The following is a 14,868-nucleotide window of genomic DNA, read 5'->3' as shown; positions in this document are numbered from 1 at the left end:
GAACAGCCATGCCAATGGCTCCGCAATGACACCAGCCAATTCCCTCAGCACCCGCGGATGAAGGCCATCCGGGCCCAAATCCTTAACTAGGCCTGAACTAACAGTCGGGGGACTTGCATCCTTCCTGGGCCTCTCTACACTGTCACCCGAGAGTACCCCATTGTCAGCAGAAAAGGCCTAATCCTTCAACTAACTGCATTCAACCGCACATGCCAGTGACAGGTCCAATGGGTCCTTGGTCACCTCACAATAAGCACCATCAAGATAGTTGACTCTTTGCCCGTCTGCTTGGAGTTTTTTAAAACCCAACCGAGCAGAGAGGGAGTTTTCATCCTGCCGAGTGTTAAAATTCAGTGTAGAGCAGCTCTCAAAAGGCTCACTTGTAAGCTACTGTGCAGTTAAAATTAGAATTGAAATATTGAACATAGCAGGCAGTGATTATGCCTTCATCCAATATGCAGCTCAGCTTCTCTAGAAAAGTCTCCACATATCACCAAATTCCTTAGCAGTGCAGTGTGGGATGCTTTGAAAGTGGAATAAGCTACAATGAAAAAAAGGCTTCCTTATTCCAGAATAAAAATGCCCCCTTGGAGATTACACAGCTACCATTGTGCCAATGTTTCCGCACAGACCAATCCATAACATCCACATACAAATACTCTGGGAATGAAAATGAGCCACTGGAGATACCAGATATAATGCAAGGCTGGAAGCCAAAAATAAAGCCTCGTTGCAGGTCAGCCACCCACATTCTGTGGATTTAGCAAGTCATTTCCTACCTGCACATCAGCTTCTCCCTCTGGGGCCTGGACTAAAAGGTTATCATCCATGAGTAGAGAGGGCTCGTTAGCTGTGTGTGTCTGAAGCCACATGGAAGTTAGTCTGTAAGGTGCAACTCTTCATAGGTTCATAGATGTAGGGTCAAAGGGGACCCAAGCAGATCATCAAGTCTGTCTTCTATAAAGTTATACCCTCTTAAAGACTTCTAGGAGGGTTATGTGGGAAGTGCAAGGATGAGAGCAAATATGAAAACCCCTATTAAAACAGGATGGAAAGGAAGAGTGCACATTTCTAACCACAGGATCTATTCCTGACACATGTCACCAAACCACTTGGTTAAAATTGTGCCTCCAAGCACTAAATCTACGTGACATTTTTTAAAGGCAGAGGTTTTCCCCCTCCAAGCAACATCCATCCTGAACAGTGTAGCTCTGGCATCTGAAGTGAAGTGTGCTCAGCTCTCATGCAAGGTATCTTTGTTACTGTGAAAGTGCGAGAGTGCAGCCTGCTCAGAGGGATATTACGTCCAAGTTTCAGTTTTTACAGCTGGCAAGCTGCAAAGCAGTTCTAGTAAGGAGTGCATGGTTTCTGGGCGAGAGCTGTTGTTTTCATTCCACTTCAAGTGCTAAACCAAAGAGCTTCTGGACCTTAACAATGAAGCTCTGAAGAGCTACAAATACAACTATATGACAAAAAAAAAAAAACCCTATGGTTATGTACCAGTATATTACCACTAAGCTCAGAGGCTCTAAAAGTACAAGCTGGGGAGCCACAAGTCCAGAACAGAATAGAGAGCAAATGGAAATGACCTTTCCTCTTCCATAATCCACAGGGAGCCTTACACAAACTAGTCAACTGCATTCCTGTACTCTTTCTCCACATCTGAGGCCATTAGCAGGGTTGTCTCAGCACCCCTCCTACCCAGTAGTTTCAACTCAACATTCACTCCACCCCCACATCTTCCAGGTTCCCACCCTCAGGCAAAATGTACAAAAAAACGGACAGAGAAAGAATTTAAGCTCCTAATTTATCACAGACACTTTTCCCAAGACCTTTTGATGCATTTCTTTTCATTATATTATATATAGAAAAGCTTCTCAGCCTCTTGAAGGCTCAGATCGAACGAAAACATTTTCTCTTACATGGAAGGCTAAGGCTGTAGTGCGTTAGGCCGCCAAGTTCTGGGCTAGAGACATTCATGGATGTTTCTCTCCCTCTCCCTAGTACTCATCTGCCTTGCTGCAGTCTACCCATCCGTTTGTCCAGACACCGAAATAGTCCATAAGACTTCCTGAATCAGGGGACGGTTAAAAAGCATGTACAAGATTGCATGCAACTGACTGCCAAAAAAGTCATTCACTACCCTAACAACTTTGATAGGGACACCTAAAATGGAACAGATCTCGTTTGCAAGAGAACAGCCTGGCACCTTCCACACATTATATATGAAAAGCTCTTTAACCAAAAGACAGAGCAGGAGGATTCAAAGTGAAGCAGAGTACTGCACAAACATCTTCCTGAAGCCGTGGAAATCCTGGTGCTTAATCCACAGATTCCTTTACCTAGACCATGGAATTGGACCCTTTGAGAGCCTGAATCTCAGTGCTCACCTCACTGTCAGACCGAACAGACGACTTCTCTCCACAGCCTCCATGGCAGGAGCCCTTAAAATTGACCCATCACCTCTCCTGGAGTCGCACTTGAAGCTTTCCACCTTGTTTTGCAGACATCACCGTACCTCACCTAGATGCCCCCCTCTGACCATGGTCTAGGACACGTTACAGAAACTTTGAGGTTTGTCTTCATTGCAGACCACAAGCACAGCAGCCTACTGAAACAGACTCCAGGGGTACCAAAGCTGTCCAATAACCCAAATCTCACATGGCAAGGGCTTTATTAGGATGCTGCACACAACTAGAACCATTATCCTGTAACACAGGCTGTACAAATATTGTTTAAATGGTCTCACAAGTACCTAGGAAGCTCTACCAAATGTTGTATGCACTTCTTGATTAAAAAAAAAAAAAGTCATAAAAGCCCACAAAGCCAATATTTGTTAGGCAAGATGCAAACATGAGCAAATAGAGCTCTCCCATGGAAAAAAAAAAAAAACAACTTTGTAGCTAGGAAGACTGATGGTAACTACAGGTTATATTTACCTACAAGCAAAACATCTACGGTACCATTTCTTTAGTTCTATCATCAAGCTTCAGCAGGTGTTACGCCTTTGTCCCATAAGCAGCAAATAAGTGACAACAGGGAAATCCAAGCCCTGTCCATAAATTGAACTGCTCAGGTAGTCAAGACCTTGATCCAAGATTCAGTCTGCTAAACTACCCTGAACACAGTTCACTAACACTGATTATTTCCTTGAATGTGTCATGCAGTCTTGTGGTATTATAAAGGCTTGATTTCAGATCACATTTTGCTCATTTAGTCTATATGTACACACACATATACAGAGTATTATTATATACTGGAAGACTATGTAATGCTAATTATAATACAATATAAATATAGGAATGCTTCAAACATTTCTTTATTAACCCAGAGGCAACAGAAATATTTTTTGAAGCTTCACTGAAACTCCCCCCCACCCCCCATTCATATACACACGCATTTGCATTGTCAACCCCAGCTGTGCTAAATTAGCTCTCAATATAGAATCGTAGGTCATCCAGTAACTATGCACTGTATACAAACATCTGCAGGACAGAAATTGCTGCAATTAAAGCCGTCTCTGTGAACAAATTGTAGTTTATCAATCACACACACACTTGGCAGCTCCTTGGTAGCCAATCATTTCCATTTCGCAAAGCAATGACTGCTTGGTTCTGCACTCACGCACTAGCAATGATTGCAAGATGTGCTGGAGCAAAGAACAATCTTCCCCTAAAATTGCTTTGCCGTGTCCTCCTCCTTCACCCTGCCTGTTCAGAAGCAAAAATTGATGAAGCATGCACTCAGTCGATCCCTTGAAGTTCAAGGACCTCAAGGGATCAGTATCCCCAGGCACTGACAACCCTTTTATTTCTGTCAGGTTGCAAGTGCTGCAGTTATGTTTGTGCGCCAAGTCAAAGTCTCAATTTTATTATTTTAAGACAGGCATGGGCAAAATGTAGCCTGTGGGTCAGATGTGGCCCACCAGCTGATTGGATCCAGCGTGCAACTGCTCCCAGTGCTCTGCATAGGGATGAGCTCCACCTGTTCCCACCAAGGGCAGCCCAAGCTAGTGCACACAGCTTTCCAGTGGGGCTCCTTCCACCCTTGTTGCAGCTGCCCAGGTACTGCTTGGCCCCCTGCACCTTCTGTGGCTCCTCCTGCTGCTGCACCACTCCAGGCAGCAGGTAGCATGGGGAAGGGCAGCGGCCATGGGGACATGTGCTGGGTACCAGACACCCAGCCAGGCAGGGGGAAGCTGCAGCTGGGCAGCTCCTGTCGCAGTGCGTGGGGCTCCAGATCCAGCTCCTGGCAGCCTTCCACCCAGTACCCGCCGGAGGTGTTGGGGCTTAAAGCCCCCTTTATGGAAAAGACAGGCTTCTTCCTAGCTTGCTTTTGTGGCCATATGGCTGAGGGCAAGTGAAACTCAGGAGCACCTGAACCCCAAGTCTCCAGGCTTGGGTCTGCATGTAGGATGCCTACCAAAAGACACTGGAAATGTATCTGAAGCCCCTAGTGGGGGTGGAGGATGTATGCCAGTTGTAGGGCCACTTATGGTTCGGGACCGACTAATGGATTTGGACTTGATTTGGCTGGGAACACGAAACGTTTCTTAACAAAAAACCAATCAATCAATCTGCAGGTGGCTACTCATGGCACTGGTCAGCCAAGTGGATGGAAGACATGTCTGGCTGGTTGCATGATTTTCCTCAGCTTGTCTTTGAAGAGATGCTAAGACTCAGGCTTAAAAAAGGTCATCAGCACTTTCTTAACCCTTTCATATCCCAATGCTGACTATCTGACAAACGTCTTACACACAGGAATGCAGGCAGTGCTGTTACTTATCTTAGACCAAGTCTGGAAGTGAAGGGAGAAGACTCAGTGGGGAACAAAGTTGGACCCACTGGTATACTATCTGAATCACCTGTAACCTAGTCGCGTTCCCCTCCTCTCCCCCATCCCTCTGTTGTTAGTCCCTCGCTCCGGCACTTGGTATTTCCATATCAGCTTTGTCATCTTTTTTCTGGATTCCCAATCCTAAACATCTACTAAAAGTCGATCCATTTCAAGAGGGGTTTTAAATAGATGCTATTTTTAAAAAGTTTTCAGTGAAAGGTTAGCTGAAGGGAGATGGCAAAGTAGCTTCAACATGGACACCTGAGAGGTTTGAACCATTTACTGTGGCACACAACTGCCACTCACGTTCATCTTCTGCTGATTGCATATAAGTGCCCCCTGGAAGTACTTTCTCGACTAACTGTTGACAGACTTGGCTCAGCATACCAAAACTGATCTCAGGTCTGCTATTTTGTGTACAGCCCTGCCTCTGCTTTGGATCCCTCATGTATGCGAGTCCTACTTCACTATCTTGTGGCACCAAAGCTTATTGCCTTGAACACTTTCTACATCAAGTGACAAATAATTAAAACAAACCCCACCCATTCCCAAATTAACTGAAAGCTCCGCTCCATATTCCACGCGGTGCAATCGAGATGGCAAATTGCAAAGTTTATAAACGAGAAGCCTTCATCTTCCTGACAGTCACAGTGCTGAGCTGGTGTCCCATGCTGTAGTTAACATGATTTATTCCCTTGTTGCTTTTGAATAGGTGCTATGCTTTTCACAAAGTTATAGCACACTCTTTCCAATTATCCTATATGCTGTTAAATGGATGGCTAAATTTGCAGCCCCCTTCCTTTTTGCATTGACAGGAGATTATAGAACTAGATGCGAGTTCAAAATAAAAGCAGTTTGCTCCATGTTTGGCATAAAAGCTGTTTAATTAAAACAGAAAGTAAATGGTGTTCATTCTTAGACAATATTTTACTGGGAGGGGAAAACAAAAAACACATATACTTATTTATTTATACCATAAGACAACCCCTCCCTGCCAAAAAAACTTCCACACATCAGCTTTGGTAGTTTGATGTCCATGTAAACAACATTAACTAAGAACCTATATAATTACGTCTCCTAGTTAGACCAATGTTGATATCTTGGAAAAAACCTACATTCATTACATATAACATTCAAAGTATTCCATTAGAATTATTTCTCCTTGATCCAACTAAATTAAGAATTCATATTAATAAGATCCATTGCTCGAGGCATTTTGTATTTTCATGTTCAAGGGCACAGTACTAATTATGGTCTTTTGATAAATCTGCAATGCTGTCTAATCTAGAGGTTTTTATTCCTCCCTCCCCCCCCATACCATAGACGCACTTCTTGTTTGTCCAAGTACCTCAACTTTTCAGAGCACTGTGTCTAATATTTATTTATAAAGCCAAGTTTGTCAGACTAAAAATATCCTGAGCCAGTAAAATTTTCAGAACTGTTTACTGAGCTCCCCTCAGTTCGCTGACATTATTTACTGGAAAAGGAGATTAAGGGACTCTAAAGTAGTCTCCCAAAATAATTATTTTCTGAAGTGGGTGGAGGGGGGGAAAAAAAAAAAAAAAAAGAGAATGTTAGAGAGACATTAACGTTTTAGATACAGCTGCTATTCAGATGGAATAATCCATAATCATCTTTAAGTGCCCTAATTAATCCAAGATTCATAAACCAGTGCCTAGCAGCAGCAAAAGAAAAAAAGACCCACATATAAACCAATAACAAAGTTCTCAGTCAAATTAATGCCTTCCAGGGCACACTATATTTTCTCCCAAACCCTGTTAAACAAGTATGTTTGGAAACCAGCCCTCAAAAAGACCCAACACAATTCACTCACTTTTGATACCATTTAAAAAAAATATAATCTAAACTGAATAGTAAAAGTGCAAAGAGAAAGAAGCAAGCTCCTCACCAATATCCTTCAATTCCAAAAGCACTGGAAGTGTTTGGCCTGAATTTAAGTTAAAGTATTTATTACCCTCCTGAATTCCAACAAAATATTTTGGAGTTGTACACAACTCCTGGCTCTCAGGACAACGTGTATTCACTGTTGAAGCACTGCTGCACAGATGTTACACAAGCAGCTGTGTAAGCATAGCACCATCTCTCAAATCCTTCTAAGGAGGATGCAGTTTTCTTGAGCATCTCAACTCTGCTGAATATTTGCTATGCTCACAGTTTAGGAACAAACTCTTGCCCATAAACCCAGACAAAGGCATGAGCAATTTAGGGCTTGAGTTTAGGGTCTTACTGTGTCGAGAGCCACTTAATAAACCACCACCACCTTAAATTTGATTTACATACAGAAAGACTTAGAGCAGCTAAGCATAAGCAACACCTTCTCATCAGATTTGCATTAATTACTACAGTTGTGGGAGAAATTTACTTTAAAAAGGGTGGTAGCTGAGCAAGTAACACAATAGGACTAAAATTTAAAAAAAAAAAAAAAAACTTCTAGTAAGGTGCTGAAGGCACGACATTAGAGGCAGGCAGCTTTAAAACCATTCATCTTCATGAAGTAGAGGGACCAGCGATATGACACCGTTTCATATCCTCTCTGGTCCAACCCACTTCATCCAATCAATCATCGAAACTGCAATTGCTAAAAAACTTAGAAATACCAAACCAAAAACAGGAAATCCCCAAAGTCATAGTTTTATAAAATGTGCTTTTCAGCTTCATTTCCAAACCCAGAGTTATCGCTGTTTTTCTGCTTCTAACCCAAAAGGTATACACTGATGGGCTATACGGTTGTCCATGTATTTACAGAAATTAAGGGATATGCTTTAGTACTGAAGGAGGACATTGGTAGAAGTCATTTCCATCTCTAGGGTCCCTGGCTGATGTAGGCCAGACCTCGGTCAGAACCATTAGTCCGTTTACCTGATGGTTTCTTACTGGACTTTCTGATCAGCAGATCTTTGCCTGGATCTTCCTAGACAGATGCCCCAATTGCAAAGCTGCTCCCAATTCCCAGTAGCTTTGCAATTTAAGCTACTCAGCTACTTAGTATCTCTGTTCAAGGTCTGATATTAAGAAAGGAGTATGAATGGATATCAATGCTGAACACTCCTGGCCCTCCTTAGGGCCCATAGCAGAAGCAAGCTGCCTGGGCAAAGTGGGGGTTATAGGACTGCTAGGCATATGGACCAGTGACCTTCTCCTCAGTTGCAGGACACACTGGGCATATCTACACATGCCCCTGACTGTGCAGTTGGTACCATGAGCAGTCACTTAGTACTTGCTTTAGCAAGTACCAAAATGATTGCTCAGTACCTGCTGACACTCCCAGTCCTGGTGGTACACAGGTAATTTTTGACTCTACTGTGCAGTAGCTAGTTGCTACTGCACAGCAGTGGCAGCATCATGGTTAGTGCCCGCTGATGCTATGGCAACATAGCATCTTGTGTAGATGCACCCACTATTCTTCACCCCCCCAAAAAAAATTCAATCCACTTGGAATAAATTCATCCACTTGGTGCTTTTCATAAGCAAAGAGCACAGTTATTACTCTTTAAGAGACTACTGCAGGCCAACTAATGTTTGATGCTCTACTGTTCCCAAGTTTGGCCTCCAGTACACTCAATGCCCAACCTGTCATTAGGTCCCAGCTGGGGAAGGCTTCATGTTTGAGTTCAGAGGGCTGAAAGGAAGTTTGCCTATTTCTGAGAACAAACTATGAATGTTGAAGATAGAAATGGTTTCATGATTTACTACCTTCTGTGACCATGGATGTTATTTAATAGCTTCCCAGAAGAAGACTGGCAGTTCCCCCCCACCCCCTTTTCTTTTTAAGATCACCAGTATCAGATGGGAAAAGAATCAGCCAAGTACTTCTGAGAGACCTCACCATATGTGCATATGTATTAAAATTTAAATTTAGACAGTCATTCTTAGATGCCAGAATCTCCATGACTTTCAACATACACTGTCTTCTAGACATATTCATGCAAGAATAACTGCTTACAAAACTTCTGTATAAAGAAACTGCCATCAGCCCCTCCCTCGCATTCAAAAGAGCCCTAGTAGTTGCAGCGTGAGCTATATTTGGAGGGGTTTCTTTTAACACCTTTGAAGCTAGAAGATCATTATGTTCCACACATAGTTGTCTAGATAGGAGGTTAAAAACACTAACCTGCATTTACATTATTTACTTACTCTGTTCTCGTTGGGGAAAAAAAGAGACCGTTTCAGTACAAAGCTGTAAACAACAAACGTTTTTAATACCCTCTGAAATACAGAATTGCAGCACTGGGTTAATTTGCATTTTGGGGCAGGATTTTTATAAAAGACTTCCAAGATAGCACTGCAATGAATGCAAATCAATTAGCTGACCGGGGAAAAAGAAAGTCCTATACTGACAATAAACAATTGCATGCAGTCACCAATTCACTGACTGGCAAGAGTCTTCAGCGAGTTTTTCTTCCCCCCCCCCCCGGTGTGCAATTTGAGGTCCCAACATGCATTTGCCTTGTGAAAGCTCACCCCAGTTTTCTTTAGTGGAATATTCTGGGTATGGCAAGGCAGTTGCTTTTGTTCTGAAAAATGAGAACAGGAAAAGCATGAAGAGTTTTATCTGTGCAACTTGCTATAAATCTGGACTGCAGTATTTTGGGAGGGGAGAGGTTCTCCAACCTCACAGCAAAATTGTTGGTGTAGTCAGTGGAGCATGTTCAATGCCAATTAATGTGTTTTGTGCAGGTTCACTACCTTTTTCAGGTGACTGACAAAAAAATGCTAAGTTGAAGTTGTTTTGAATAATTGTGCAGGCTGAAGAAAGCAGCAGAGGAGGAAGTGATTCAAGCTGTTCCATCAGTCACGTGTTGGAGGGGGGCACCTGCAGTGCTAACACCACATGTTCAGGCTGAAGAATTAACTCCTACAGAGAAGATACACTGGGAGCAATAAATCTCAAAAGTTGTGTGCATGGAAGAAGCAAAGTTTCAAAAAGTACCTGCACAAAGCATAGAACAGTGAGGCAGAGCAGTGATGGGGGGGAGGGGGGGGAAAAAAAAGATACCACATGTGAGGATTTATGAATAAAACCAGAAAAAAAAAAAAAAAACACAAACTTAAAACAAAACAAAAGACAACCCAACAAACACACATGCACCAGAAAGTTATGCTAGCAAATGCAGATGGAAGGGTAAGAGGTCTAGTCACGAGCGGTGGTTTAGGAGTTGGGTCTTGAGATTATACCTAGTATTATCACAACAAACTTACAAGTCACTTAGAGGTTTTTTTTGTTTGTTTGTTTGTTTTTTTTAAGTGCTTCACTTTACCTGTAAAACTCTGGATACCTTTTTCACAGGAAACTGAGTTAACTTACAGATTCTAAAGTACCTGCTGCTAAATAGCAGATGGAGACTAGGACTGCTAACCCTGTGCTCATTACCATGCTTTTGCAAAGAGATAAATATTGTTGGCCACCAAGTGGAAGAAAGAGAAAAATCTCTCTCATCCCTTAATAAGGAACTCAAAGATCTACCCACTCAGGGCAGCTCTACACAAGCAGCGAGGCTGCTCCAACACGTTGTAATTGCAGCACTTCAGAGCAGACTCAAAGTCAGCTGGAGCATGTTAACTGCCATGCTTCAGCAGACTCTAGCATCTCATTATCAGCATTCCCACACTTAAAGCACCCCCGCCACCATTTTTAACTAAAACTCATTGAACAAGTTTTAGTTAAAACCACCCTCGTCACCATTTTTTAAGAGCAGGGATGCTGATACACAAGACTTTTCAGGTGCTTAAATTAAGCGCTCTTCTCCTACAGCACTCCCCGAGCATGTGTACAAACACCCCTGGAGTCCAGGGGCCATGCGAAGCCAGAGAGACCCGGAATACAGGTCTTGGGGGCACGGAAGCGCAGATGGAAATCAAAGCTCAATGGACAAAACAGATAGACAGTCCATTGGCTTTTTCAGCTGACCAAGCAGACTTGAACCACCCTTCCCCAATTAGCCTTACTTTTCTTCATCTGAACTCATTCTATTCAATCTCTTCTTGCTACTCCCAGCAGTGACAATTTCAGGTTTAAGAACAATGCTTGTGTTATGCAATGCAAAGAACCAGGCAGTAATCGTCAGAAGTTGCACTAAATGGAAGAGAAAGAGAGAATGCTTGGATTCTACACAGGGCTTGAATGACAGATGAGCCCGAAGGGGCTGAGCCTCCCCAGCAGCCAGGCAGAAACTGCTGTTTAGCGTGGGGGGGAAAAAAAAAAAAAGAGTGGCCTCTCTCTCCCTCGTCGCTGCTGGGGCGCTGTTTGCTGCTGCCACTGGGAGCCCGAGCTGCCCTGCAGCTTCTCTCTGCCACCTCCACAAGATTCAAAGTGCCATTCAAACCCTGATTCTACACAATAAAGGGGGGGGAAAAAAAAGGAAGAAACTTAGACACCAATAAATAATGAACTCAAAAAAACCCAAGAACACCCCGCAAAACTCAACTGCATGTGTAAACCATGAACCAGAAATATGCAGCATATCAGAAATTCAGACAGCACAGCTCACGTGGACTCTAGCTCTACAGATTAATAGTGTTAACGTAGTCAGGAAAAAAAAGTCTCTAGTAATTTATACAACAGACGTTCCCTGGACTAGTTCAGAGCGATGCACAGGATGCAGCTTGAGGCAAACCACAGATCCCCTGGGCCACTGCCAAGCCAGCAAGAGATTGACTAGCAATAATTTAAGAAGTCTACTCAAGATTTATTGCTGAAACAAGAAAAACCCTAAAGGTTTGAGTTATTCAGTAGGTTCAATATAATAACAGAAGCAAAGATTAAGGCACCTACCAAATTTTTGTTCGCATCCAAATCAAACAAGACACACAAGTGAAACAGTTATTTGTTAACACTCTTGGCTTATACAGAAAATTCACTGATCTCACTGATATGACAGAAAGCAGCAGTGAAACCCAGTTACTTAAAATGAGTCAGATCTCATGTTGGCTGATAATATTCTTCTCTTGAAAGGAGTGAGATACCTCAGAAAAATTTTTAAAGTTGCTAATTACTTCACTAATCACAAAGGGCTGCAGTTGTGTCAGGAACCAACCAAGAAGGAACATTAACATAAAAAGGATACATTGTAGTTTTGAAATGTTGCATGGAGGAGATTAAGGTGGGAACATTCAACTCCTACTACAGCCTGAGATAGCCTCTGCCCCAAGAGGGTGGATCTTGATTCTCTTATTACAGATAACAGTATCTGATCAAAGCAAGCACTCTAAGAGGGCTGCAACTTGTTTTGCTAGGTTTGGCAGTCTTGGATATATCAGAAGGGGAGGGAAGGGTGGTGAGAAAGAGATGCAAGAACTTGAGTCTGCTGAAAGATTAGAAGGCACACAAAAGCAGCCGGATCAAGGGGCCCAAAAGGGTAGCAACGTGTATACTTTGGACAAAGGCACAGAAAGGAAAAACTGCTCTGAATACAGACATTTGAGAGGGAAGGAGCTTCTTTGGAGATAGATACTTGGGCAAACTCACTATTTTACTTGACCGACCAGTCATGGAATGGGACTAAAGAAAAAAAAAAAAAAAAGTGTGTCCATACCTCACCCAAAAGAGCAGTGCTACTACCAGAATACATGCCGTTTTCATGGTTTCATGCATCTTTCCATTTACTTCTATTATACATTGCACTATCTTGGAGTAATAAGGAAGTCCTTGGTTTTAGATGTACAGCAGCTGCAATTCTTGCTTCACTTCCATAGCCAGCAGCTAAGTTAAAAGCAGACCTTGCCAATTACGCAGGCCTGGTTAACGCTACACCGACCCTGTGGAACGTAGCTTGCAGGGGCAATACAACCCAAGTCACTGGAGTGTGACCTTCCCCCTCACTTCCCAAACATGGTAGAGATTAGCAGCAGGCAATAGGAGTTTGAGGTCAAACCGAGTCACAACAGGGTACCCTGCAGTATGTCCAATACTGACAATACTCACCGGGTTGTGGGTTTCCTGTGGGGAATGATGAACAGCCCACCAGTCAGATGTCCATTCCCAGGCATTCCCCACTATGTTATACAAGCCATAGTGGTTTGGAGGAAATGCAGTAACCTGCAGGAACATAATGGTGAGAGGTCACTTCCACCACAAAACAGACCAATACCATAAACCTGTTTAAAATCAAGGGAGTTTCAGACCTCTGAATCAGACAGCCACGTTAGTCATTCAGATATACTCAGGGACAAAAAAAAAAAAAAAAAAAGAGAAGGGGGTTTTAGGACTAACTACTGCAGAAATAAAAAAAAGTCTACATTTTGAGAAAGAAGGGGGGAGGACTCTACAGTATGAATCCAGTAGTTTTGAATGAAAACATATTCCCAAGCTTCCCTCCACCGCATCTTCAGGTACTACTGTTGTACCTCAGGTTACCTCCTTGCTGACCCTGCTGTTATCTTTCCTTCATAGAGGCTCATAACTATATTATTTATTGGAATGAGACTCCAATGAACCACTGTAAGCACCAATTTACATCTGTAACTTTAAGTACCAGACTCCCCATCAAGAAAATGGAGAGGCATTCCTACCCAGCCTGTGCCAACTTCCTGTCTAGTCAGTACTTTTCTTAAATAAGCAGTCAGTGCTAAATTAAGTTTCTATTCAAACCCTAATTATTATAGGCAAAGGCTACAGCTGCATGGCCTTATAAACTTTAAAAATGCTGTGTCATTCCAAAACAGAAATAAATTCCCTTCAACAATTTCATGTGTTACGAAGCATGCTCCCAAGATGGCAGGCAAAACCCCTGCAATGTCAAAAGGCATTTTGCCAATTTGCTTTTGGTTCATTTGCCAAGACAAACAAAGCCACACTCATCAAGTAATTTTGCACCCAGCTCTAAATTAATAAATTAGATAAAAAACTTCAACCCTAGAACAGCTAAAGAAATTGTAAGAAAGTAATCTTTTGCTTCAAATTTGCATTGCGGAAGGATTTCTGTGTTATAAATTTTGAAAGCTCAGCACAAATCACCAAAACTGAGGATTCCCTTTTCAGAGAGGTTCATCCCTGGAATGAAACAATGGAGCTTGAAAGTCTAAGGATGAAAAAAGCAGGCCAAGGTAAGTGGAAGACCCCCCTATTGAGTGTATTTTTCAATATTAATAGGTCTGCATTAGTGTCTGAACTGTCAGGAGACTGACATACTTACAGGTGCAGTTCCTTTGTATCCATCCTCTCCAGTATTATTTGTTGGGAATTCTCCCTGCCAAATATTGGCGTAATGCTGACCTTTCGGCTGAAGCTTGTTGCCCCATGGGAAGAGTCTGTCGGAAAAAAACACAAGAGAAGGGCTGTTAGAAACAGAGCTTGGGTTTTGGATTAGAGATAACAGAAAGAACAAAGGGGAAGGAAAGTCCTAAAAGAGCTATTTTTAATAAATTACTCAGTGAAAAGCTACCAATCGAGTTCATATCAGGCATACAAAAATTTAAAAAAAGAAAAAAGAAAGGAGGTATGCAAGTGCTTGGGCCATGTTTTCTACTTATATGGTTGGCTAATTGGGCAGCATTACTGCTTTAAAAAAAAAAAAAGTAACTATTTTAGGAAGAGTTGATCCTAGAAAATTAAACTTAAATCCCCTCTTCATTTCTCTCTCAAGCAAGAGCTTCAACAAGAAAAAAGAAATCTGTAAAAAGTAAATACTCTGTAAACAGTTTACATCTGAAGAGCCAGATGTATGGAATATATACAACCTACATTTCAACTCCAAGCTTATAAACCCATATCATCTAATAAGCCTTAAAAGGGACAAAAATTCTTCCAGAGCACGTAGCAGCCCAGAGCATAATCTGCTGTTATAGGAGACATGATTTAGGGTATACAGAAGTGACTATGACACATTAGCTTTCTGGCTGTTGTACAATAATACAGAGAGCTCTTGCTCTTCCCACATTCCTGGCCAGTTGCTCTGACCCTTTGGACAATCTTGGATGAACAAAGAAGGTCAAGCTTCAGCCTCCTGGGCAAGATCTTGTCATCTGTAATTCAATAACAATACTTCTACATCTTTCAATACTTCATCTGTTAAA

At 42.3% G+C, this 14,868-nt stretch overlaps 1 protein-coding gene across 2 annotated transcripts in view; it reads right to left on the bottom strand.

The window, feature by feature from the left end:
* SUMF1 (sulfatase modifying factor 1) overlaps positions 1 to 14,868 on the bottom strand; it is a 59,471-nt gene that overhangs the window by 20,022 nt on the left and 24,581 nt on the right. For both annotated transcript variants that reach the window (XM_019536603.1, XM_019536604.1), the window contains exons 6-7: positions 13,989 to 14,103; positions 12,779 to 12,892 (exon numbers count right to left, since the gene is read on the bottom strand). In XM_019536603.1, coding sequence (XP_019392148.1) covers positions 12,779 to 12,892; positions 13,989 to 14,103 — 229 coding nt within the window. The remainder of the gene's footprint in view (positions 1 to 12,778; positions 12,893 to 13,988; positions 14,104 to 14,868) is intronic.

Source organism: Crocodylus porosus, unplaced genomic scaffold (genome assembly GCF_001723895.1).
Source record: "Crocodylus porosus isolate Cpor-Errol unplaced genomic scaffold, CroPor_comp1, whole genome shotgun sequence".
Lineage (NCBI taxonomy): Eukaryota > Metazoa > Chordata > Crocodylia > Crocodylidae > Crocodylus > Crocodylus porosus.
This window is presented reverse-complemented; position numbering and strand designations above follow the sequence as displayed.